The sequence below is a fragment of the Hypanus sabinus genome, chromosome 6 (assembly GCF_030144855.1).
Source record: "Hypanus sabinus isolate sHypSab1 chromosome 6, sHypSab1.hap1, whole genome shotgun sequence".
In the NCBI taxonomy this organism is placed as follows: Eukaryota; Metazoa; Chordata; class Chondrichthyes; order Myliobatiformes; family Dasyatidae; genus Hypanus; species Hypanus sabinus.
In genome coordinates this window covers 153,564,295-153,591,798 of record NC_082711.1, presented here as the reverse complement: position 1 = coordinate 153,591,798, position 27,504 = coordinate 153,564,295, and the positions used below count along the sequence as shown (strand labels likewise).

At 41.1% G+C, this 27,504-nt stretch overlaps 1 protein-coding gene and 1 long non-coding RNA gene across 3 annotated transcripts in view; one reads left to right on the top strand and one right to left on the bottom strand.

Annotated features, from left to right (window-relative positions):
• LOC132395972 (double C2-like domain-containing protein beta) overlaps window positions 1–27,504 on the top strand; it is a 278,070-nt gene that overhangs the window by 86,410 nt on the left and 164,156 nt on the right. For both annotated transcript variants that reach the window (XM_059973214.1, XM_059973215.1), the window contains exon 3: window positions 8,962–9,036. In XM_059973214.1, the coding sequence (XP_059829197.1) occupies window positions 8,962–9,036 (75 nt within the window). The remainder of the gene's footprint in view (window positions 1–8,961; window positions 9,037–27,504) is intronic.
• LOC132395974 (uncharacterized) overlaps window positions 1–27,504 on the bottom strand; it is a 40,266-nt gene that overhangs the window by 4,089 nt on the left and 8,673 nt on the right. Inside the window, exon 2 of the long non-coding RNA XR_009512798.1 lies at window positions 3,444–3,659. This is a non-coding gene — a long non-coding RNA (uncharacterized LOC132395974). The remainder of the gene's footprint in view (window positions 1–3,443; window positions 3,660–27,504) is intronic.

The window sequence follows — 27,504 nt, the reverse complement described above, 5'->3', positions numbered from 1 at the left end:
AGAACATTATGTACTGCATTATCTGTGAATGTAAGAATCGAAGGCATGGCATAGCTTATTCTTTTAATTTTTTTTATTATGAATAATGTTTAATTTCTATGCATACACATCCATAGTTAGAAAATGATGTATTGGACCTAAAATCTAGAATTGGTTCAAAAGATACCAACTTACAAATGGCCCATGACTAATCCAAGTGGATATTGGTCCCACTGATAAGTACTTGGGAAGCATTTTCTTTTAGCTATTACTTTTGGGCTAGAAAATTCCTTAGAAAAAATGTGTTTTTTGTTCATGGTGTATTTTGGCAGCTGCTTGCTGTTGTTGGACTCCCTCTTAAATAGACCTTTATTTGGGATTTGCTGGAGGATCCAGTTGCTGCTAAGTGAGACAGGCTACAAACCTGCTCCAACATCTCCCGCAGCCAATGACAATAGGCAGACAGGTTTCAGCTATTGTTATGGAATGGGGAGAAACACAAGGGCATTCTCCAATGGCCATCTAAAGAATGGCCCTGCAGGTCGAGCCGATGTGTAGCTAATTTCATGGGCTGCATCTCCAGATCCATATTAACCCTCGGCAATAATAATCAAACACCATGTGCAGCGCACGTTCAGCAAGCAATCTCTGGCTCATCGTCACCTCTTTCCCCCATCCTCAACCCCAACCCATAACAGTAGATAAATTACTGCTTTAATTATTTGAAAGAAGGGCATTCTTTCTTAAAAATTTTAGAATATGTCTGAGTAACTGCCATCGAAACAAATGCTTGGACTGGATTCTGATGAGTTGTCACATCAAAACATGAGTGATTTGTCATTGTTGATCAAAATGCGTGTGTCAGTTTATTTCTGTCAGGACTGGCAATTTCCATCGATATTAATGTCGGACAAATGCGTAAAAATATTCAAAAGACTATCTCTTGCTATTTTAATTATACATTCCTTTTCAAATAACAGAAAAAACCATTTATCAGAAAAATGGTTAGCCTACTTAAATATCCCATGTTAAAATCGAACTTCTTGCTATCTGTGAAGAGTTTGCATATTCTCTCTGCAACCAGATGCTTTTCCCAGGTACTCTGGTTTCTTTCCACATTCCAAATCCGTGCTGGTTGAGAGTTTAATTGTGTTGTGACTGCCTAACCTTTTACATGCCCCAGTTGCAGCTTCCAAATCAAAATCTGATTTATTTCACATCATATGTTAGTGATCATAAATCTGATTTGATTCAGAAACTGTAAGTGGCGGTGTAAAAAGCTTTATTCAAACAGTAGATCTTCTGTAGAGAATTAGTTCTCTCCTCACGCAATGTTTTGTACTTATTATTAACATGAAGACAACAATGGATAATAATCACTTACTTTAACATTTTGAATGTAGACAACTAACTTTGCAGAATTACATATGGGTGCCCCTGGCAACTAGCAGGACCCCACTAAATGTTCAAATGTTAGTAGCTGGACCAAGAGCTTCCGATCAATCCAAACATCCAAAACATATCACAAACAAGAGAAAATCTGCAGATGCTGGAAATCCAAGCAACACACACAAAATGCAGTTGGAACTCTGCAGGCCAGGCAGCATCAGTGGAAAAGAATACAGTCAATGTTTCAGGCCGAGACCCTTTGGCAGGACTGGAGAGGTAAAGATGAGGATGAGATCTAAAAGGTGGGGGGGAGGGGGGAGAGAAACAAGGTGATGGGTGAGATCGGGAGGGGGCGGGATGAAGTAAAGAGTTGGGAAGTTGGTTGGTGAAAGAAATACAGGGCTGGAGAAGGGGGAGTCCAATAGGAGAGAACAGAAGGCTATGGAAGAAAGGGGGTGGGAGGAGCACCAGAGAGGTGATGGGCAGGTAAGGAGATGAAATGAGAGAGGGAATGGTGAAAGTTGGGGGAGTAGGGATTACCAGAAGTTCGAAATCTATGTCCATGCCTTCAGGTTAGAGGCTATCCAGAAGGAAAATAAGGTGTTCCTCCAACCTGAGCGTGGCCTCATTGATGCCATGGACAGGCAAGTGATGGGCAGACAAGGAGATGAGAGAGTGGGAAAAGGGGATGGGGAATGGTGAAAGATGGGGGCATTACTGCAGGTTTGAGAAATCTACGTTCATGCCATCAGGTTGAAGGCAACCCAGACAGAATACAAGATGTTGTTCCTCCAACCTGAGTGTGGCCATATCCCGATGGTAGAGAAAGCCATGGATTGACATACAGGAATAAGAAATGGAATTACAATGGCTGGCCACTGGGGGATCCCTGAATATATAAATAACCAGAATATTAAGTAGCAAAATAGACCTGTCCCAAAATGTGCATCAAATGGCAGAGATACACCTTTAATGATGTGCTAATACAGGAGATATCTTGGTGCTCTATGCTTGCTGGTGGTCTGAAGTTTTGTTTCCCCTGCATAGCTTCAATGGTACAGATCAGAATGTCCCACACTCAGTGATTGGATTCAATGGCATTAAATTCAATGGCTGTACTCAGGTTGGAGAAGCCACACCTTGTATTCCATCTGGAGAGCCTCCAACCTGATGTCATGAATGTCGATTTCTTGAACTTCAGGTAATGGCCTCCCTCCCTTCACCATTCCCCATCCCCCTTTGCCCTCTCTCACCTTATCTTCTTGCCTGGCCATCGCCTCCCTTTGGTGCTCCTCCCCCTTTTCATTCTTCCATGGCCTTCTGCCCTCTCCTATCAGACTCCCCCTTCTGCAGCCTTGTATCTTTCACCAATCAACTTCCCAGCTCTTTCCTTCTCCCCTCTCCTCCCTCCTGGTTTCACTTATCGCTTTGTGTCTTCCCTCCCCTACACCACCCCCCACTCTCTACCTCTGACTCCTCTTTTCGCCAGTCCGCTGAAGGGTCTTGGCCTGAAACGTCGACCGTACTTTTTCCATAGATGCTGCCTGGCCTGCTGAGTTCCTCCACCATTTTGTGCACTTGGATTTCCAGTATCTGCAGATTTTTCTCCTGTTTGAGATGCAGATGCTGGAAGTTGGAAATTAACAATAAAAGAAGCAAAATGCTGGAGACACTCAGACGTCAGCAGCATCTGTGGAGAGATAATTATTGATTCAGGTTGGTGATCTTAAGAACCATTCCAAAATTTGTTTCCAAACCCTGACATTCCATAAGAGTTGTGACAAAGATATTTCAATATAGCCGTTCGCTATACAATAGCAGCGACATTTTGTCTCAATCAGCTGCAGCGAAACTTGAAAAATAAAGCTTCAGGCAAGACGACTGATAATATTGAGCAATGCATGAACATTAAAAGCTACATTTTGTCAGAGGTTTCCTTAGATAAACACGCATATAATTATATTTGATTAAAACCTTAGTTTTCTGAAATCGTTCAGGCCTTGACCAAAATATCGTGGAGAGAAGATAATAGATAGAAATTTGTTTCTTTTGATCAAAAAGAGGGATCTTTTTACTTTGTAGGTGTAGAAGAGGCAGAGGAGAGCAGTTAGCGTCTTCCCACTCTGATATTATGGTAAAAGTGTTGTCTCCAGCACACTTCATGGGTCATTAGCTGTCCGTAGAGGGATGCTGCTGACTAGTACATTCCAAGCTGTAGGAGTACCTTCTGACGGATGTACTGAAGCTTCGTGCAGCTCAGTTGGGAAGGGCCACGGTGTCGGGTTCTTCCGCTAGTGGATGTAAAAGTACATAAATAACATACATCATTACACCACCATGTCATGGGTATATGTCTCACTAAACTACACAAGTTATCCCCAGCTCTGTGTTTTTCTTTTTATTAGTTTTATGTTTTGGAGATGCAAAGCATAACCGTGGCAACAAGGAAGTTTTAAAAGAATCTGAGACAACTACTTGCCTGTTGAGTGTAGTAAGATGGTTAAGTTAAAATAAAGGCAGAAAATGGATGAAATTCATTGGTTCATAAACAGTTTTAATAAATAGTAGAAATGACTGGCTGCATTGGAAAGATAAACCTGTTCGATTGCATAAGAGATTTGAGCAGTATTTTGAAACAAATGAAATAGCCAGTGAAAGGCCAGTGTTGCTGAGTGCATTGGGGGGGGGGGGGGAAGGTATAACACTAATTCAGAAGTTTAACTGCTCCAACCAAACCAGCTGAAATGAACTCTGCTGAAATTGTAAAAGTAATGCAGAAACTTTTAGAACCAAAACTATTGCTGATTGCAGAACACTTTAGGGTTTCATGAGTGGAATCAAAAGGAATGGGAGTACATGGCTGAATTGAAGAAATTGTCTGAGCATAGTCATTTCAGTAATGGGCTTAATGTACTGAGAGATCATTTAATTTGTGGAATCTTACCAGGAAAGCATTCAAAAATGGTTCTGAAATGAAGCAGAACTTGCATTTAAAAGAGCAGTTGAAATTGCTGTATCAATGGAAACTACAGCCAGAGATGCAATCGAATTGCAGCCAGAAATGAAAGTGAGCATGAACAAAATTGCGATGTCTGAACAGCTTGCTTTGAACTGTTTGTGATGCCAGCATGTCCCGAGGATGCCAAGAGCAGTTCCTCTCCGTCCCTGGGAATGGAGTGCATTGCCCTGGCAGAAGATTAATGTGGATTTTGCTGGAATATTCATGGGCAGAATTTCTTGTTAATAGTGGATACTGCCATGCTAAAGTAAAACAAACTGTGTACACAAGTTATCCTTAGCTCTTTGTTTTGGAGTTACAAAGCATAATGCAGCAGAGGGAGGGGCAGAGTTGGGTAAAAATTATTGTAGTGGTGTACTATCCCAGAGCAGCACATGATTGGTAACTGACCTATTGGCTTTAAGAAATGTAATAAAACACTACTTAAAGTATTGGCTATAAAATGTAAGAATGAAAAGTCATTCATGTAAATACTTGTTATGAATAAAGTTTATTTTGATTATATAAAAATACTTGCTGAGTCATTAGACAATCCCTAGGGAGCATGTAGGACAGAGACAGCCTTATGAGCTTCAACAATTCAGCCATTTTCCAATTCGTGTGCTACAGAAAGCAAATGTTGGCTCAGTTGGTTTGGATATTAATTTTGAATTTATAATCTAATACTTTATATGTGCCATTGAAAGAAACTGAGATCTCTTTACCTCCTTTTCCTGTTATTATAAAAGACAAAACTTAGTATGAGCAAAAATCAGTTTTTATGTTGGACACGGGTCGACCTTTTTACTACCTTTAACAAAAAGAGAAGTCCAACTTGGACTGAGCGAATATTTCAACCCCATGGGGGGTGGGGTGTTTATTTCTGCTCAGCTCATCTTTGAATTTCCTTTGCCCTTCCATTCAGTACTCTTCTGATGATGATGCCTCCTCAAAGTTAGTATCCTTCAGTGTTCCTTAGCTGTTTTTCATCCCAGTCAATCTTAATCATGTTCTTTTAGAATTGTGGATGTCCTTTAAGTACTATTTAAGGTGAAATAATCACATCTGATTTGGTTGTTGGTGAACTAACCTGCATCGAGAGTCAAAAGGCTGAGTGGGTTTTAAGTTGATGTCAATACAAAGGAGATTCCCCCCCCCCCCCCCCCCATCAGGAGCTTCAATTATGTTGGTCTCTTTTTCATTAGCTGTGTGCATCCATCTACTGATGCTTCTAGACACATCATCAGTGATACTCCTGGAATCATCAGGTGTTTCGGGTCTTTCAACATCATACACCCTTCTCCAGGTGACCCAGCCGGGGCTGATCAGACCCCAGCTTGTGTCCAGATGGCTAGTTACACATGACTCCATGGCTCCCCTCTCTTGAGCCACAGCCACCTTGAGGCCCTCTCTGCTGCATCAGTAGTACTGCGGATGGCTCTCTTCCTCTTTCCCTCAATGCCCAAATTGCTGTAGGCTCTGGCTAAGGAACGGGTTGCGAATCCCCTACAACCAGTCTCCACTGGGAGACACCTCGCTCTCCATCCAGCCTGCTGGCAGTCGCTGACCAGTCCTGCATACTTAGATAGCTTCCTTTCAAATGCCTCTTCCAAGTGATCTTCTCATGGGACTGTCAGCTCCAGCATCACCACCTGCTTCGTAGACTCAGACACAAGGACAATGTCTCGTTGCAGGGTGGTGGCTGTGATACGGTCGGGGAACCTCAGCTGCCTTTCAAAGTCCACCAACAGCTGCCAGTCTCTTGCAGAGGTCAGGATACCTGCTGATGTTCTCTTGGTGGGTATTGGCTGCTCCCCAGCTCTTACAAAGAGAACTGCAGATTTTTTAAAAAATGTTTATTCTTGGATGCTACCAATCTCTATAAATACCACAACTTTGCTTATCAAGTCATGGGGCAGATTCCAGCACATCAAAATGATCTGGTGTATTTGTGAATTTGTTTGAGCTGGATGCCATCTCCAATAACAGGAAATTCCACAAGTATTTAAAAAATCGAATTGGATTTCATCTGAGACCGAGTTGATCTGCAGTAACATAAACCTTGCAAGCTTCATGTTTGTTACTGGCACGCCACTGTTTGTGGAATGGTTGATTGTGTGTTCCAGGTGAAGAGTGCTGCCTCACTTATACATTTTAGTATTCCCGTCAACAATACTTTTCTGGCAACCGTGCAGGAATTAAGTGGTCTTTGCTATGGCTGCATGTTAGATGTCTTAGTCCAAGCATTCCAAGGTGACTTGAACTATATTGTTAAGCATGGCAAATACAATTGGAGCAAATGCCAAATGATAGAATCTGCATGAAAACATGTTACTAAAAGGTTGATAATTTAACGTTGGCCATCATTAATCAGATCTAAACTGTTTAATCGTTGCACCCATGGCGTTGACAATGTAATTGCAACTTCTACATTCAGCCAGCATGCAGAGACTCTGACGGTTGATTATCCAGAATGAGAATTGATGACATTTTTTTTTTGCCGTAATTGAATTGGAATAAGTTAAAATTGTCATGTCTTCAAAAGGAAATCATAATTTTCAGGGTTTGTATTATTATTTCTACATATTGACTGAAAAGTCCTTTGCATTTGCCTGCTTTTAGATCATCATTCTGTCATTTTATCTCATCTCCTCTCCTGTAGCTTCTTGCTCCTGTCCCTTTAATAAGTAATGTCAGCTTTCTGGACTTATTCCAAATGGAAATGCATCATCTGTGAGCTAATGGTAGTTGAGCAAAATCCATTTCTGAGCAGACGTCCACGCACTTTCACATTGGTTCATGGGTTCTCTGTACGTCAATCAGAACCAGGAAACTTGAGCTGAAGTTCAGTGTGCATTACCTCCACTACTGCTGCCTAAACCGCCATCAGTTCATTTTAAATTGGTGATCAGATTAGCCATGACCTTATTAAATGGCAAGGCAGGTTTACGGACTAAGTGCCCTACTCCTGCTTCCAGTTCTTAAGTTTATATTATTTGCTGAGCTGTATGAAATAACATTCAAATGGAATCAAATCCAGAACAGTGGATTCTGGTTAATTGGGACACATTGGGACTTGCACATTTTGGCCCAATTAAGGGGCTGCTCCAATTAGCTGAAGTTTCATAGAAGTGGTTAAAAAGGTATTGGGGGGGAAAAAGGACAAGCTACTGTTTAACTGAGCAACAAATTATGCATTTAAATGAAAAACAGAACAAATTAGAACACTATTAATACTGCTACAGTGCTATAAAACTGTCTTAGTTAATAGTTCTCAGTGGAGGAATTAATCCAGTGTAAACTGCTGTGTTTTTTTGATAGACTGTAAATGAACAAAATCAGCATAGGCACCTTGTGTAGATAAAGGACGGCCTTCCTTCATCCCAAACTTTAAACAATTCCATCCTCCAAATCATCTTTTTCATTGTAATGTTCAAGATCTTTGTTTTCAAATTCCTTGTAGTTCCTAACTTGTTGAAGTACTGTAATCATTTCAGTTTCACTCCTGGCTGTTTCTGGCATCTCCAAGCCTCAATGTTTGAAAATGCAGTAAGCAAAAGAGTTCTGAATTGTCTTGCTGCTTATTTCTTACTGACTATCAGTGGCAAAAATCACTGCTATTTGAACACCAGCACGTGGAGTTGACAGTATTTTAAAATCTGTTTGCTCTGAGCATTGTGCAGTGTGTTTTACGGCCACCCAACTAATGCTAGTTAGAAACTGTTTGGCAGCAGTCTCCCACCCCAATGAAGTGTCATGGTGTTCCAAATAAACAAAGGGAGCCCAGCTATTTTCTCTATTAGTTTTTTTTTAATTTAAGAGTTGGTCCAAATAAGTAGCTGTCTCAAGTCACTGATGGCCCAATTAGCTGGAATCCACTGTATTTGAATGTAGAAAATGTATCTATTTGTCATTAGTTTTCTAAGTACAGCAGAAGCAGAAAGTAAAATGTATTGCACAATAGTTCAGGTTAAATTTGTATCGTTGTTTGATGACTCGTATTTAGTAAGACAGGCTTTTAAGCCATAGTCTACTTCAAAGATGGTATTGATAATGATTACTTTAAGGAGCAGTTTTTGGGCATCAGATTTCAGTTACCCTAAACATGACACTCACGATTCCTTGAGAACCACAGTTACTGCTTTGTTTCTCTGTTAAATTGTGCGATTAGTTTTCTAAATCTGAAATGTGTTAATAACTCCTTTAATACTGAATATCCAATTTTGGTTTTGTGTTTAATTATGCTTTTGAAACTCTGCCAAGAAAAATTAAAGTAAATGTTGTGTTAAAATGAGCATTCAAGTGTGTGTGTGTGTGTTTTTTTTCCCCTATTAGTCCTTTATTTGAACATAGTATTTGGGTCCTATGTGACTACTTAATGTTGATGTGTTGTAGTTATATTGGAAAGCAATTTCCATGATTTAGTTCATGTGTTTGTTTTTCTTCCAATTTTAAGAATCACACAGTCAGGCATATCAAATACCAGTGGCATAAATATGAGCAAAAGTTCTTCTGGGTCAATAATTACTCATTGAAAGATGTGATCATTAATTGACCATGAATAATGACAATGTATTTTCACTTTTTCCTTGAAGGGCCTCAAGTCAATGGACCACAATGGACTTGCTGATCCTTATGTCAAATTGCATTTGCTCCCCGGTGCCAGTAAGGTAAGCTTAGTTTAAAGTTAGCAATGTTCTCAGCTGCTTAAAATGGAAGAGTTGAGATTAATCTAATCCATTAACATAACATGAAAAATGCTGCAAATCCACATGGTGTCTTAGATAAAAATCCATTTGTTGACTGTAAGAGCTTTTGAAATCCTTGTCCTATTTTTAGTGGGCATCTATTGCTAAAAATTGCTTCTAAAGTAGTAGAAATTTTGTACTTAATTGACAGTTTATCTCAGACGTCGCAGAATAGTTAATTTGGTAAATGAATGAGTGTCCCAGTGGTGTACATCATGAACACTGCTTTTTATACTGCAGCAATAAGTCTGAGAACAATTGCAACAGGATAGATCCTAGACAGGCAGCTGTGTTTCTTTAATGCTATCCAGACAGCAGACAGAGCTCTGTTTCCCCTTGAATGCACATAATGCACTACATTTTTGTCCCAGTAAGTCAAATGGATGGCGAGGGTAAGCTACAGATTCGTGCTCTCTAATTACTTAAGTGAACTCTGATTAAGTCTAGAGAGTCCGCAGGATCAATTGAAGGCATGTTAAACCTCTTTTGAAAGCCCACGCTGGAATTGCACTGCACAGCGTATTGAACCAAAGCTGTGTGATCCATTCTTCCCTTGAGAGTTTTGCATGGCTTTTCTCTCTGAAGTTGGGCTGATTCTGCATTTATATTACAGATTTAGCTTTGTCATTAAAAGAGTTTCATTTCAGAGTAAGTGGAAGTTGTACAGAATGGTTTTCTGAATTAAGATGCAGTGGTTCCCAATCCAGCAACAGACGGTTTGGACAGTCACAGTGTGATGAAGATACTTTGATGTCCACCAAGCATCTAAGATCTAACATTTGTGAATAGTAAATAATGCTCCAGGTGAACCCCAATTATATGGACCAAGTGAGAAGCAAAATGGATGTATCCCATTACTTTCCAAAGACATGTCTCGTGGAGCTCAGAGCTGATGACATTATAGCAATAGTAGCGTTAGAAAAATGTTAAAATTAGCAAGATTATTGGCGTATAAAGTCAATAAATGCGCATGACTGAATTATCTTCAACCACAGTTTTGAAGGAGGTGGTTCTGAAGATGGTGCATAACCTGTCATTTTCCAAAGTTCCATAAGTTCTTGCATGTTTCCTGTGGATAGGAAGGAAGCAAATGTAACCCTAATGTTAAAGACAGGGAGCTGCGGACCTGTTCATTTGATAAAAGTAATAAGGGGAATACTGGTGCCTATAATTTACAAAATGGCAACAAGGCACTTGTCATCCTTAACAGAATAGAAAAGGTAAAACTAGTTAATGTGATGTATGTTGACTAGCAAAAGATCTTTGATAAGGAATTATTAAATAGAATTTGAACTTAAAATAATCAATTTACCGCAGTTAAATGAATTTATTTTATATATTTTAAGTCTATTTGTGTTTTTCTCTAAATTTGAAGTTTTTCTTTGTTTTTAAATTTGTTTCATAAGTTGTAGAAAAGAGCAGCATGGAAGAAGCCCTTTGGCCCATCTAGTCTGTGCCAAACCATTTAAACTGCCTGCTCCCATTGACGATAACTTTTACACTGTTTTTGAATGTTTCTACATATTGCCAGATTTTTGGACTCTGGACTATGTAACAACCAACAAAGCTTAAGGGTACATCTTGGATCTCCTTCAAACTCTGAGAGACATTTTATTACCAACCGCCCCCGCTGCATCCGAAAAATTGTTTTTAGAAATGTAATGTACCAGCCCTGTGCACAGATTTCAGGTGAAGTTTGTGGCAGTTTGGTGGTTTAACTTGTTGATGGCATATCTGTTGAAATTAAACTCAGTGTTAGATCTCGGTCACTGCACACAGCATGAATGGAACAGTGCTGCCATGAAATTTAGGCAATTTATATTGGATGGCATATATCAGGACTTAATGGCTAAGCTTTTGATTTTAATACTATGCAAAAGTTGTTTTTAATATCTTTCCATCCAAAGTAATTTGTGCAAGGTCACAAGTAGTCACATGTAATCCAATGATGCCCTCTATTGGCTGGATTTGTGTCCTTGCTGCCCACGTGATAGGCAAGCCAGGGAGGGCAGTTCGACGTGGAGAGCAAGCCCGCATAGCAGCTTCCCCTGTCCGCACCAGCTGATGAATCCAAAGGAACAGCAGAGACTAACACAGTTTGGCACCCGCGGCATGGTAGGAGTTGCAAGTCAGCGTTGAGCTTGATGGAGGACTGCCAGAAGAACTCCAGCTCCAGGTTTTTCCCTGGATTCACTCCCGAAGCCTTCCCTATGAGTGGGTATAGTCGCGAGACAGTGGAGGTTTGAGTTCAGACTTTTCCTTCTAGATGAGCTGCCAATCACGACTGATGAGCCCCATCTGCTCAAAGTGACAAGTTTTAAGGTGCCAGTAACCTGCCTTTGCCTATTCTCCTGTCAGTAAAATTCATTCCACTGGGCTTAGTAGCTAAGGCATGAATGAAGGCCAGGAACTGGATTTGGTTGTAAAGGCTATTTTAAATACACTCCATTGGGAGCATTTAATAGGTAGAGGAGCTTATCCCTACTACTATCCTCTGGCTATGACAACCTTAAGGAACAACATGTGATCCACTAATACTTGTATAATCAAAATTATGCTCCTTTGACTTTTTTCCAATTTACTGATGTTTTTATACTGCTGTTAAATCTTTTCAGAAGGTACATTACCTGTTGGTAGTGAGAGAGAAAGAAATGTGGATGTATGTTAAAGATCTATGGCAAATGCGGCTTTTCCATTTCAATGTGAGTTGTAAAGGACCATTGTGGTGCATATACTGTGCCTGTCTGAATCACAATGAAGGAGATGCCTTTGCATTTAATTTGTCTTCGGAGTGAGTTTTTCAGCATGTAATCTAGCAATCTTTGACATTCTGTCTGTTTGGCTTTAAAGTACAGAACAGCTTTTAGTAGAAAGCCATTTTCCATCCTTTGCTTGTATGCCTCATATCAAAGAAGCAGCGGCTACAGGATTTCCCGATGCAGCAGTAAAGACGTTATTGAAAGAGGATTGAGTGCAGGAGGGTTGTTTCACTAGTTGTTCCTGAGCATTCTCTTTTCCAGAATGTCTAAGGTGCAGATCGATCCCTTTTGGTATAATTCACAGGACTTGATTACAAGTATTATCGGGAAGGAGATTGAGTGGAGATTTGATAGATAGTGGTTTAGCTAGAAAGATTCCAGAGGTCTAGAGGGTACAGATTTTAATTTTGCAAATAAATTTATTAAAGTACACATGTCACCTTATAGAATTCATTTTCTTGCAGGCATTTGCAATAGAACAAAGAAATACAATAAAATCAATGAATTGTGAAAATGCAAAAAAAAACTGGGAAAATAAATAATACTGAGATTTAAAGTGCTGCCAAAAGATAAAAGTAAGATTTTTGACCACATTATTGTTACGATGAAGAGTTTGTCAGGGTGCTGGAAACAGCTTATCAATTGAGAAAGAATATTTAGCTGGACTGGAGAAAGAGCAGGGTAATGATGTTGATAAAGTTGGTCAACTGAAAGCCAGCATGGAGTCAATGGGCTGAAGGGCCTCTATACCAATGCAGCAATTCTCTGAACAGTGTTTGGGATATTTTTGGAAAATTAACTGCAGTAACATTAATGAATAAAGGGTAGCTGCTACAAAGGTTTTCATCCCATTCAATGGGATGCTTTCAATTTGCTACCTTGCATGCTCATTCTACAAAAAGACAATTTTCCATTCCAATTTAATCTGTTTGTCTTTATGTACTGATAAGTTAAAAGGCTTTCACTCAAAAATCATCTGTAATAAATCTAATGACAATGCACGTGGAGATGTGCTCCTGCCCATAACAGATGCTCCGGTCTCTGTGGTCCAAAGGTTGTGAATTTTACCTATTGCCAGCAGGTTCCCTTGGCACTAACAGCTGTTTCTACTCACTTGTGCCTCTTGCACACACAAAACCTGTCAGTTGCTGCTTTACTTTCAAGTCAAGATGGCAGAGAGTGGAAGACGCGCACAGAAGAAGGGTGTGTAGGAAAGGGAACGGTGTGTATGGTGCATTCTGAGGCCACAACATGGAGAATGGGGAAAGAATGGCTCTCTCCTAAAGTCAAAGCTATTACGATCCATCTCATTTGTTCTGCGTCTTGCCCTTGCTTTACCCAAGCACAAGCCCACATTACGAGAAGGTTTCGTCACTGAGTCATTCAGTGTGGAAGCGGGTCCTTCAGCTCAGTAAATCTGTGCTGACGAGTAAGTGCCCATTGCCTCTAATCCCATTTCATTCTCCTTGGATTCCCCTCAGCTGTCCCTAGATGCCACCACTAAGGGAAGCTCAGGGTCAATTATCCTACGAGCTCATCAGTCTGTGGAATGTTGGAAGGAAACAGGACCACCCAGAGGAAGCCCATGCGATCACGAGGAGAGCGTCAAATTCCACACAGACCTCCCCAGAGGCTGGGATTGAACCTGAGCAGCCGAGCTGTGAGGCTCCTGTAGCTGCCCGCAGATTAGTTTACAGATAAACTATCATTGAGATATCTATTCATTTACCTGTTGTTTGGGCATCCAAGGGATCAGTGTTGGAGGTTCAATAACTCTCTGGAGTTGCTTCCCAGCATCTTGCATCACTCATCCTGCCTTGCCAACAGAAAGATTTCCCATGACCTTCAGGGCAGCACAGTAGAGTAATAGTAAATAGGACGCTACAGTATTACAGTGTCAGCGACCCAGGTTCCGTTCCGTCACGATGTGAGAGGAATTTGTACGTTCTCCTTGTGGCTCAATGAGTTTCCTCTGGGTTCTCCAGTTTTGTCCCCCATTCCAAACAATGTGCTTTACTTGGCATTTTATTTGGTCATATGGGTGTAAATGGCAACTTGGTCCCTTACTGTGCTTATCTCTAAATTTAAAAGATACAGACGTCATGAATATGTGGCAGGATGAATCATCGGTGTGACAGGGATCTGTAGAATGGAGGGTCGGGTATGTATGCTTCATACACTCAGTGTACCTCCTGTACCTATTAAAATGGCCACTGAGTGTATGTTCTTGGCTTTCTGTTTCTGTAGCCCATCCGCTTCCAGGTTCAATGTGCTGTGTGTTCAGAGATGTTCTTCTGCACACCACTGTTGTAACGTGCGGTACTTGTGTTACTGCACCTTCAATCAGTCGGGCCATTTTCCTCTGACCCCTCTCACTGACGAGGCATTTTCGCCCACAGAACTGCCACTCGCTGGGAGCTTTTTGATTCTTGCAGTATTCTCTGTAAACTCTGTCGTGCGAGAAAATCCCAGGAGATCAGTAGACCACACAACCCCATCTGATACCAACAGTCATTCTATGGTCAAGGTCACTTCAATCACGTTTATTCCCCATTCTGATATTGGTCTGAACAACAGCTGGATCTCTGACCATGTCTGCATGCTTTTATGCATTGAGTTGCTGCCACATGATTGGCTGATTAGGTATTTGCATTAACGAGCAGGTGTGCCTACTGCAGTGGCCACTGAGTGTATACTGCTGAGGTGTAGAGTCTGTAATAGGCAAGTACTGCACTTAAAACATATCTGGTGGTTAAGCAGCAGTGTCTGTTGAAGAGCAGCCTCCAGGACTGTATTGATTCTGGAGGAGACAAATAGCTTTGTGTGTAATCACACAGGAGCTGTTAATAGATCCGCAGTTAACCATGCGATATAAGGTAGCATCAGGGAATCTGTTACATCTCCCAGTGAAGAATCATCTGAAATGTATTGGAATACTTTAAGATTGTTCCCTGGTTCAACAGCAAAATGGAGAGGGGACTGAAGTTGCAATTTGTCAAAGACATTTTATTCCTTTATTCGAGTTGGCAAGGCCAGCATTTATTGCCCATCCCTAATTGCCCTTGAGAGGCTGTTGTTGAGATATTCATGACTGGATGCACCACCTCTAGCCCTGCTGCTGGCATTGCCTCTGAACTCATTATTGCCCCATGTTTGGTCTTGGCTCGTTGCTAATGGGAGAGTGAGAGAGGTGCAAGCCCATGAAGCTGTGTTAGAGTACACTTCTGTTACTAACATTCCCCAGTTCTCAATGAAAATCTTGTTTTGAGCAGCCAAATTTGTTCTGAATTTACACATTTGGCACAGCGGTGACAATTCTCAACTTGATAAAGAATTCCCTCGGTGCAAATTAGGACCTTAGAATGGAAATCACATTTACTCCTGCTTTTTTTGTATAATTAACATTTAACACACAGACATGTTTTGCAGTGTTTATACACATTTCTTGGTGAAGCTGCAGCAATCAGAAAATTGCACTGAGCAATCTCTGGCACAACTCACCCTGTTGTATTTTACTCAAGTGATGATATTGCAAATGTGCACGATACATAATTCAGAAATTGGAGAAACAGGTTCAATTCTCAACTTTCATTATCAAGAGGTTGTTTACTTTCATGCGGAAAGTAGTGGAACTGTTTAAAATCAGGTCACGTATCACTGACATGAACTATGTTGATTTGTTGACAGCAGTAGAGTGCAAGCATATTCCTACAAGTTGTAAAATAAGAATAATAAGGTAATGTTCGTGGATTGCTCTGAAATCTGATGGAGAAAGTTTTTAAAACATTGAGTATGGGTCTTCAGACTCCTAGCCACCTCCCCAATGAGAAGAGGGGATGTGCTGGATGGTGAGGGGCTCAATGATTACAATTTCTTCAGAGGATACAATTTTGTGATGAAAATCAGCCCCTGCAGATTTTAATCATATAACAATTCAGCTCCTTCAACAGAACAGATCAAAGATAGTGTGAAATGATGTGCTGTGCTATGCATCCCTCCATTTGTAAGTTGATCACATCACTTGCCATGAGAGCTTGGTATCACCTGTGGCCATTGGGTGCAAGTGTCTCATTCTATGCTCTGGAGTGTCTCTGCCAGAAGACCCATGAGCCAAAGGCTACTAGGAAGAGATTCCTCGAATGATGTTTCTTGAGGTCAACGTGAGAATACTGTACACTCATCAGTGCATCAGGGTTGGCCCATGGCTTGTTACTAAGGGGAGAGTGAGAAGTGTAAGCCTATAACATTGTGTTAGAGTACATTTCTGCTGCTACTAATGTTCTCCAGTTCTTTATGAAAATCTTGCTTTGAGTAGCCAGTTGGGTTTTCAGTTGATCCATTTAGCACAGTGGTATTGTCGCACAACCTGATGTGGAATTTGCTCAGTGCAAATCAGAGCTGTAGACGACCACTCACGCTTATTATAAACACAAAGAGATTCTGCAATGCTGGAATTGTGGAGGAACATGCACAAAATGCTGGAGGAACTCTGCAGGTTGGCTGGCAACCATGAAGTAATAAACAGTCGACATTTTGGCCAGGCACCTTGCGTGAAGAGTGATGAATGGTCTCTTCCGGAAATGTTGACTATCTATTTCTCTCCGCGGATGCTGCCTGACCTACTGAGTTTCTCCAGAATTTGTTTATTAATTATGCTTAAAAATGTGATTGACATTTAACACAGAGACATGGTCAATATCTCCTGGTGAAGCTGCAGCTGGCAGGAAACTGCATTGAGCAGTTTCTGGCTCAATTTGTCCTGTTGTATTTTATACAAGTGATATCCACCCGGCACTTGGCTGTGTCAGTTGCACAGGCTGGGGGTTATCTTCATGTATAACAATAATACATGTTTTCTTAAAGCAAATAAGCCACAATTTCACCATTTTGGTGACTTTGGGATTGGCATCAGCACTAAGCTTAACCCACCAAAAGTGAGTGCAATCCAATTTTCTAGATATTTGTATCTAAAACACTTGGGTAGTTGCTACTCCCACCGGTGTGGAATGATGTTTGTGCCTGCAGTGTGCAAGCTAGTGAGGACAAGGTTAAATGAAAGCATCCTTCATATTGCTCAATCTGTCACGCACCCAGTCTGGCACCAGTTCTTCAGTGCATAACCACGCTGGTTAATTGTGCTGCTAACTGATGGCATTGAAACTCCCACCGAAGCAGAGTCCATTCTGTACCCTTGCATCTTTCGATGCGTTTCCAAAGTGTTCAATGTGGAGAGCAAAGGTGTATCACCTTAAGTTGGAAAGTAAGTGGCGGCTAAGAAGAAGTTTCTCTGTCAGTTTTATATTTTTTTTTAATCATTTCTGATGTGAGATTCTTTTGGGGTCTAAAGAATCCCAAGGCTTTCCTTCTTGACAATATATTCATGCTACTGTGTTCTTGGTGGGTCTGAACTGCTAGTGGACAGGACTTCTAAAGGCAGGGTCTGACAATAAGTAAATCTGAATCACTTTATTCCCAATATGTGAAACATAACAGAATTGATTGTGGTTCAGTGCCAAGCATAAAACACGGGGCAATACCATTACAAACAACACAATGGCAGCCAGAAATTTATAAGACAATAGTATATACAGCCATGATCAATCAGCAATTAGAACAGTCACATCACAAATGTCAATGATTAAACTTAAAGGTGAACATTTGAACAGCGTCAATTATCGACAGAAAAAGGAGTGCAGGAAAGATCACTTAGATGTTGTGCAGGGACAGTTAGAGTATACACAAATGAAATTTGTTGAGATGATGGATAGGTACAGGAAAGAAGCTTTGGCGATGATCTGCAGTCCTGGTAGTGATGGCTTTGAGGCGTCTCCCTGATGGCAATTTGGTGAAAAGGTGACTGGGGTTGGTGGAGTTGGCTTTTATTGGTTCTTTGACCACAAACAAGACTTAATGTTGGTAGCTGGCAGCCAATGATCTTCTCCACTGTATAGACCACTTGCTGCAACGTGGACTTGGAGAGGGAGGAGGTTGGCGGGAAACCAAACAGTGATGGAGGTGGTCACAATACTCACACTGATGGCTGAGTAAAAATCTCTTCAGGATACGCTCTGGAGTTTAGAAGGATGAGTGGGGGTGGGGGGAGAATCTCATTGAAACCTTTCAAGTGTTGAAAGGCCAAGACAGAGTAGATGTGGAAAGGATGTTTCTCATGGTGGGAGAGTCTAGGACGAGGGTACAGCCTCAGGATGTCCATTCAAAACAGAAGTGGAGAAATTTCTTTAGCCAGAGGGTGATGAATTTGTATAATTTGTTGCCACATGCAGCTGTGGAGGCCGGGTCATTGGGTGTATTTAAGACAGATTGATGGGTTCTTGATTGGACATGACATCAAAGATTATGGGGAGAAGGCCAGGAAATGGGGTTGAGGAGGAGGAAAAATGGGATCAGTCATGATTGAATGGTGGGGCATATTCGATGGGCCAAATAGCCTAATTTCTGCTGCTATGTCATATGGTCTTGTGTTATGTTTCCTAAGCTAGCGTAGGAAGGACAGTCTCTGGTGGGCTTTGCTAGTGATGCTTGTCCTACTTCGATGTATTGGTGATAATGGTCCCTAGGAATTTAAATGATTTGACCACAGACACATCCTGACAATTAGTTTCCAAAGGTGGCAGGGAGTGGGTTATCGGTGAAAGTTCATCCTCATTTCCACTGTCTTGATAGCATTAAGCCTCGAGTTGTTATGAGCAAACCATACTGCAAGATGGTCTGGCTCTCTTTTGCTAGCAGGTCAAGTCATTATTCAAGACGCAACTAACTACAGTCGTGTTATCACGAGCTGTAGAATTTTAATGTGGAGGCACAGTAATTTATATAAAGTGACAAGTGGAGGGGTGAAAGAACACCACCCTGGGGAGAACCTGTGCTCATAACATTAACATTGGATCAGAAGAAGTAGGAGCCTGGCTTTAATACTACTTGTTTCCAGTCAGGAAGTCTGTAATCTACTGACAGACTCTGTTGGGTACAGTTAGCTGGGTTAGCTTGCTGTGGAGCAACTCCGGAGCAATAGTGTTAAAGGTGGAGCCAAAATCAATAAACAAGATACATCGGTGCTGGGGGAGTCCAAATGCTGAAGAATGTAATGAAGGTACAATTTAACTACATCCTTCACTGAATGATTTTCTCTATAAGCAAAGCATACCAGGTCAAGAATAGTATCAGTAATGGACTTAAGGTAGGCCAACGTCAGACGTTCAAAGATTTTCATAACTACTGATGTCAGAGCAACTGCCCTATAATCATTTGGTCCAGTAATCTTGTCTTTGGAAATCGGAATAATTGCAGGGAGGTGTTAAATATGTCAGACGTTCAAAGGTTTTCATAACTACTGAATTCAGAGTGATTGGCCTATAATTACATCCAGTGATCTTGTCTTTTTTTTAGGAACTGGCATGATTATAGCAACTTCAAAGCAGCCTGGAACCCTGCATTATTGCAGGGAGGTGTTAAGTAGTGAAGTCAGGTGCTAGCTGATCTTCACAGTGCTTTAGAGTTCCAGGTGAGACATCAAGGCCTGCAGCTTTCCTGGTGTTGTGTTTTGCAAATAGTTATAATTCTTCAAGTACAACAGTGTAGGTTGTTGCTTAACTGGGCTGTGTAGAAACTCTCCTAATTTTTGCATCCGTCTACGATGTTGGTGGGAAAGGTGTGCAAGATCATTTGAGTGTCTTAATCTGGAGTTAGTTGTAATGACAGCAGATTTTTTTTCCCTGAAGTTTATTTATCAATGCTTTGACAGATTATGAAAATGTTATTTAGTATTTGGACCAAATTGATTTTGCAGCATTGGCAGGGCCATTTCACAAGGGATTCTAACCACTGGTAGCCCAAGAGTTTTGTCGTCTCTCAGCTTAGAAAATGCTTAAAGTAAATTCAAGGTTAGATTGTAAATAATGAAAAACATACACAGTAGCTAGCAGGAATGTCAATGTTAAAGAAATGAAACAAGCATAGCACTGAGTAACTGCAGGGAAAGTAAAGGGGTTTAGTTATTGATTCATTGAAGGAAATGCCTTCTGTAGCTGCCTGTATCCAAACAAATATTTCCTTCTGTCTTCTGACATTTAAAGCACATATCTTTGGAATGTTTTCAAAACAGCTTGCACTATTAATTTCAGAAACATCTGCAAACAGAATTGGAGAGATTAAACTGTTCAATGTAAAGGTCAGGAAGTACCAAAAGTTTTCTATTTGCTTTCAACTTTCATGACTAAGACTTTTGCATAATTCTGAAGTAGTTTTAGTATTGCACTGTACCGCTGCCACAAAAAAACTAATTTCATGACATGTGAATGATGATAAACATAATTCTGATATGGGTCTCTATTGTGGAATCATGATTAGAGAAGGGAGAAAGTGGGAAGCACCAGAGAAACATTCTCTATTGATCAATAAACCAATTATTTGGAATCAAATGACCTTGCCTCATGTCTCAGGGCTGGGGGTGTCTGTACCCATGCCACCTGTCTCTCCTGGCACTTCTCTGCCACCTGCCCTCCACCCTCGACATTCCCAACATCCTTTGTTCCCACCAGATTTACAAATTTGCTCTCTTTGCAGTGCCGAAGTCTTGGGTTCTCCTAGCTATATGTTAAAGACCGTTGCACAGTTCTCCACTTGAGCAACAGGTCAACACACACATTTCAGGAGGTCAGGTAACATCGATGGAAAGGAATCGACATGATGTTTTGGGCTGTGACCCTTCATCAGGACTGGAAAGGAAGGGGGAAGAAGCCAGAATAAGAAGGTGGGGGAGGGTTTAGAGAAGCAGCACCTAATATTCCATTAGGGTAATCCCCAATCTGATGGCATAAATATCAATTTCTCTAATGTCTGGTAATTTCTTCCCTCCTCCCTTTTTCCATTCCCCATTCTGATTCACATCTTGTTGCTTCTCTTCCCCTTGCCTGCCTGTCATCACCATCAGGTATCGCTCCTTCCCTTTTTCCCATGGTTCACTTTCCTGTCTTGGGTTTCTTCTTCAGCCCTCTACTTTTTCCACCTATCTCCTCCCAGCTTCTCACTTCACTTACCATCCTGTCTCCTCCCTCGTGGCTCCACTTATCATCTTCTAGCTTGTACTTCTTCCTGTTCTCTCCCCCACCCCCCCCAAACTTATTCTAGCTTCATATTAATGCTGAGGAGCTTCAGAACACCAGTTTCAAATGGCACTTGTTCAACTCAAATGTCAATAAGCATGAAATACCGCACCTCTATTGATTATGTGTACACACTATTAAATGTTTATGACACAAAAACGAGCCTTCAACAGAACATGGCCAAGGTGATTTTAATGATTTACATGAACATCCTCCCACCGTCTGCATCTGGTTGCTACAATGTATACTGTTACTCTCTTCCTAATGTATTTGTCCAATTTACCATGTGATACATCTGTTATTTGCAACCAGTACCTCATGCTAATTGCTCTTTAAGGCCACATCCACATTAGACTGGATAATTTTGAAAAAGCCGGTTTTTGCATAAAAACGACAGGCGTCTACACTATGCGTTTTTGAAAATATCTCTGTCCACACTGAAATGGAGATTCCAGCAAATCTCCTCCTACTGCGCATGCGCAGGACACATCTACCGAAAACAAGCGACATGTTTGGTGTTGAATCTCGCTGTGAAAGTGCGCGTTTGTGTAGTTACAGACTCGCAAAAAATTAAAATGACGGACAGCTGTTGGCTCTCACGCAGGAGAACTTAAAAGTAAAAAAAAAACACAAATACTGGAGCGTACGGAGGCAACAGTCAGGGAGTTCACGGACAGATTGACCCAGCTGACAACGAACATTGAAAAACTGATTAACTCTGTTGCATTAATAAAGCACCTTGTTAAATGTATAAACCATGTCTGCATCAGTATTATCTTGTATTTCAATACAATGTTACATTAGGCTGTTACACATCTATTGTCAGAGAAGTACTTGCATAAATAGGTAAACCACCTCCATACGAGCAAGGACAAAGTGCAAGGACAAACAGGGCAAAGTGAGTATACTTATTTATTCAGTAAGTTATGGGTCAAAGTATTTGGTGAGTACATTTCTGACTCTTCTGGATTCAGTCTCATTGCCGTCTACTCTGAAATTGTTAGGTTGTGTTCAAGAAAACAATGAAAACAAGGCGCTTCCATCTGACAGCATTTTCAGAAGTCTCCGGTTACCCCGTCCACACTGCTCTGGCCAATCTGGTGTTTTCAAAAATACACACTTTGGAGAGCATTTCTGAAAAGCTCTGGTTTTGGGGGACGAAAATGCCGTTTTAGTGTGGACGGAGGGTAGAAATGAAAAGAAAAAGCTTTAGTTACGGATTTATCTGGTGTAGTGTGGACATAGCCTAAGAATCATATGGAGTCATGCGGTATGGAAATAGACTTTTTGACCTAACCAAATTCATGCTCCCCATCGCTGATCAATACTAATCCCAATGTCCAGCGTCAGTCCATTGCCTTTGGTGCCATACCATTGGAAGAGCTCATCAAAATGCTACCTACGTGCGAAAGTAGCTGCTTCCTCCTCCCTCACAAACTTCAGCCATCCTTTGGGTGAAAAAGTTCTTCCTCAAATACTCTTAAGTCTCTGACTTAAATTTATGTCCTCTGGTTATGGAGAGGTTTCACTGAAATCCTGTTGGATTGATTAGCGATAATATAGGCAAAACCTTGCTGTCTAGAGTTGACTAACTGTTTAAACTTCTGGCAGACTGCCATGCATGACTATTGAACAAGGAAATCCGAGACTGACTTGTGACAATGTTATGGCGTCTGACACTTTGGAGTGTTAGCATTCAATAAGCACAGAGTTGTGCATTCTGTTAAAGCCTTGATGGGTGATCTGGAGCATGTAATCAGCTATGTACCACCTGAGGCCCAGGCAGTTCAGATCTTGCTGTCTATTTTAAGGATTAGCAAGATTGCTAAAATTAACAACATTGTGGCAATTCCTGGTAGAAAGCTATCCTGGAACAATTTGGGCTCCTGCTTACGGACTTGCCTGCAAATAGAAACATTTTTGAAAACAAGCGGTTCTTCAGATGATGGGATTTTTGAGCAACACAGTGTTGTTCAGCAAGTCAGACAGGGTCTACGAAGGGGTTGACACTCTGGGCTGAGACCTTTCCTAGGGCTAGAAAGGAAGGGGAAGAAACTGGAATAATGTTGGTGGGGAGGGGAAGGAGTACAAGATGGCAGGTGATTGGGGAAACCGGATTGGTGGGGGGAAGGTTGTGGGGGAGGGAATATGAAATAGAAGCTAGGGGTTGATAGGTGGAGGAGGTATTGGGCAGATGACGAGAAGAGAAGGGGAGAGAGGGTAATCGGAATGGAAAAAGAGAAGGGGAGCGTTATTACTGGAAATTAGAGAAATCTATGTCCATGCCATCGGGTTGGAGGCTACCCAGATGGAATATTAAGTGTTGCTGCTCCAACCTGAGGGTAGCCTCATCAATGTAGAGGAAGCCACAAAAGGAGCAGTGGATACAGTCAATGACCCCAACAGACTGCAGGTGGAGAGAGTCCTCACATGGAACCATTGTACTGGGCCCTGAATGATGGTGAGGGAGAAGGCGCAAGGGCAGATGTGGCACTTGTCCTGCATGTAGGGTCCTGCCAGGCAGGAGGTTTAGTGGGCAGAGACATTTTATTCTCTCTCACTTTTGCAACCTTAAAGATCTCAATCAGCTTGTTTCTGAATCTTCAATTTTCTGCAGAAAAGTGTTTCAACCAGCTTAAGTGGAATCCAACCACTTGGTGATGATCCCTCATTCACTTGGAAACTGCACTGGATTGATTATACCTTTCAGTTTGAAGGTCAGGAGATACCAAAAGCCTTGTGGTTGATGGCCACTGAGCTTTATCGTTTTCAAAACTGAGGCATTATGACAGATATTTGGAATCTCTGATGTATAGAGATACTTAAAGTCAGTTAACATTGAAGTAAATAATTAAAATAAATGGAAATGAATTTAAAGAATTAAACCAACAAAATACATTGAAACAGTTCACAACAAGCAGTGGTTAGCATAGTCGAATGAATTGATTATTGTCTGGTATAGCAAACTAATGAATACATTTGCTTCTGCCAGAAATAAAGGACTGTGGATACAGATATTGAAGGCAACATTGATACAAGTGGACAATGGTAAAGTAAAGCAAGCAAATAAAAGATTTTCTTGTCCTCTGCTTCGTAATGCACTGTTCAGTAGTGGCAAACTGAGTGAAGGGTGGTTGGTTGCCAGTGAAGCCTATTAGAGTTTATCTCGGGCACAGGTGAAGTTAACCTCATTCAGTTATAGTCATTGCGGCACAGAAACAGGCCATTTGGCCCATCTAGTCCATGCCAAACTGTTATTCTGCCTCTTCATGCAGATCTATGCCTGCACTGAGCTCGCCATAAACCTCCCATTATGGACTTACCCAAACTGCTCTTAAATGTTGCCACTGAACCTGCATCCACCATTTCTACTGGCAGCTCATCGTGCACATTCGTGCACACACCACCCCAGTTCTCCTTAAATATTTCACCATTTACCCTTAACCTATGACCTCTAGTTCTCATTTCATTTTAACCTCGGTGGAGATTGCACAGAATCAGGTTTAATATCTTTGGCTTGTGTTGTGAACTTTGGCATTTTGCAGCAGCAGTACATTGCAATACACAGTAATAAAAACTATAAATTGCAATTAAGTTTGTGTGTATGTTATATATTTTGAGACATTGCCTTTTGAAGGTGTCCTGTATGGTGAGGAGGTTGGTGGCCATGATGGACGTGGTGGAGTTTGCAACCTTCTGCAGCTTTTTCCCAATCCTGTGCAATGGCCCCTCCATATCAGGCAGTGATGCAACCACTTACAATGCTCTCCATGGTTTGTTCATTATGTGCCGTGTCATAAGATGTGTGTGGTCTCATGACCATGATTGTTCTTGGCAATTTTTTTCTACAGAAATGGTCTGTCATTGCCTTTGGCGCAGTGGTTTTACAAGACCGGTGTCCCCAGCCATTATCAATGCTCCTTGGAGATTGTCTACTCGCCAGAGATTGTCTCCCAATCGTGGGTGTAGAGAGAGTAGAGCGTTGGGTTAAGCGCGCATTCTTGAGGTGCGCCGGTGTTGATTGTCAGTGAGGAGGAAATATCATTTCTGATCTGCACAGACTGGTCTCCTGGTGAGGAAGTCAAGGATCCAGTTGCAGAGGGAGGTACAGAGGCCCAGGTTTTGGATCTTGATGATGAGAACTGATGGTATGATTGTGTTGAACACTGAGCTGTAATCAATAAACAACAACCTGAAGTAGGTATTGCTGTTGCATTAGATACAACAGATAACCTTGACAGTTTCCAGGTGAGGCGTTGCATCACCTGGAAGGATCGATAGGGCCACTGAATGGTGGTGAGGGAAATTAAAATGCATGGGATAAATGTTGACTTAGCCATTTGGATTCAGAATTGGCTTGCTTATAGAAGACAGGGTGGTGGTTGATTGGACTTGTACTGGCTAGACATTCATGACCAGTGGTATTCCTCAGAGATCCATACAAGAACCATTGCAGTTTGTGATATATTTAAATGACTTGATTGAAAATAAGAAAATGTTGGTTAGTAAGTTTGCAGGTGACATATAGATTGATGGTGTTGTGGAGAGTGCAAAAGATTACCAAAGGAAACTGCAGGTTATAGATCAGTTTCAGATATGGATGGGCAAATGGTAGATGGAGATCATTTCAGTAAAGTGTAAAATGTTTCACATTGGGAGATCAAGTATAAAGGGACAGTACAGAGTTAATGGCAGAACTCTTCATATGTTTGATACACAGAGGGATTTTGGGGGCCCAAGCCCATAGCTTCCTGAAAGTGCCTATACAAGCTGGTATGATGGTAACAGATGAAAGGTAAAGGGTACTTTCCTTAATTAGTCAAGGGGTGGTAGAGGCAAATACAATAGAGGTGTTTAAGAAACACATGGATATGTAAATCATGGAGGAAGATAGGACATGTGCAGGGAGAAGGGGGTTATTTTGTTACATATCATTAGCTTAATTTGTTTGGCAGAGCATTGTGGGCTGGAGTGCCTGTTCCTGTGCAGTATGCTCTCTCTTGTATGTTTCACTGACTTATTTTTGTAGCCAGTTTTATTTATTTGGCAAATCGAATTATGTTGATGCTAAGTGACCTGAGGTGGGTGTGTAGATGATTTTGTGTGTCTAAGGAGGTGGTTACTAAAGATGGACGTTGCCTGGTACATGTATGTCCTAACACTTGTCAGCCTACGGTTGTTTAGCTCTAACTGCTTACAACCATGGACTATTTCATTTTTGAGTGGTGCAATTGTTGGTGAATATCCCAATTTCTAGTCTTATGATGGAAGGAAGATCACTGGCAAAGCAGCTGTGGATGGTTGGACCCAGGCCACTGTTCTGAGGAACTCTGGTTATTATTGTCCTCATGGTCTGATAAAAATTTTCTGTACTTTGATGTCTAATTCCAAAAAATGGTAAGTTTGCAACCTGATTTTGACTGTTTTATTTGTTATCCTCCATTTATGGTTAGATGTGGCTGGACGGAAGATTTTATTTATCGTCTGATTTTATTTATTTGGCTTGTGAGCATTTAATTGTATATTGTATGCTGCCTGTTACATATAAGAGACAGTAGCCCCTTGATTATTTAGATTACTTTAGTGCTTTGAAGGTTAATCCAAAATAATTATTTGAATTTTCTGCCATTTTTCTATTTCCCATCATTAATCCCTCACACTCATCAAAGGGCGTAACAGGTGGCATGACATTCTCTGATTCCTTGTTCCTAGCTGCCAGGTTCAGGGACAGTTATTACCCATCAACCATCCGGCTCTTGGAACCAAAGGGGATAACTTTACTCAACTTCACTTGCCCCATCGCTGAAATATTCCTGCAGCCTTTGGACCCTCTTTCATTGGCTCTTCATCTCATATTCTCAAGATTTATTGCTTATTTATTACTATTTATTTTTTGTACTTTCAGTTGTATTTTGCATTCTGGTTGAACGCTCGAGTTGGTGTGGTCTTACATTGAATCTATTTTATTACTCCATTATGGGCTTATAGAGTATGCCCACAAGAAAATGAATCTCGGGGCTGTATATGGTAACATATATGTACTTCGATATTGAATTTACTTTGAACTTGAATGCCAAGAGACACCTAAAACTCTATTCTGGATTGTGTTATCGGAGTGCATGGTGCGTGATTTCAAGGTTGCTATTACAGCCCAGATTGCTGCATTTCCAGTTTGAGGAGTCATGACTGAGGGATTCCCTGGAGTCAAATGGCAGTGCTGCACCTTTCTAAGGAAGCTCTGAGTGCTTTTTTAAAAAAAAAAATGCTTTCCTCTCTCTACCTGGTAATTGTTTTCCATGAAAGAAATCAAAATAGACTTTGAGGAGTCTATTGGTGACATGCCAGTAGCATGAAATTTGAAAATATTAGTCTTTTGGATGAAGAAGCCAGCATAAATTGCAGAGGGCATACACTAGCTCAGACTACCGACTGCCCACTCTATGGAGCGCAGTGTGCCTCAACTGTGGAAAGCTTTGCAAGTGCCACATTGTCATCATCATTTCCATTAA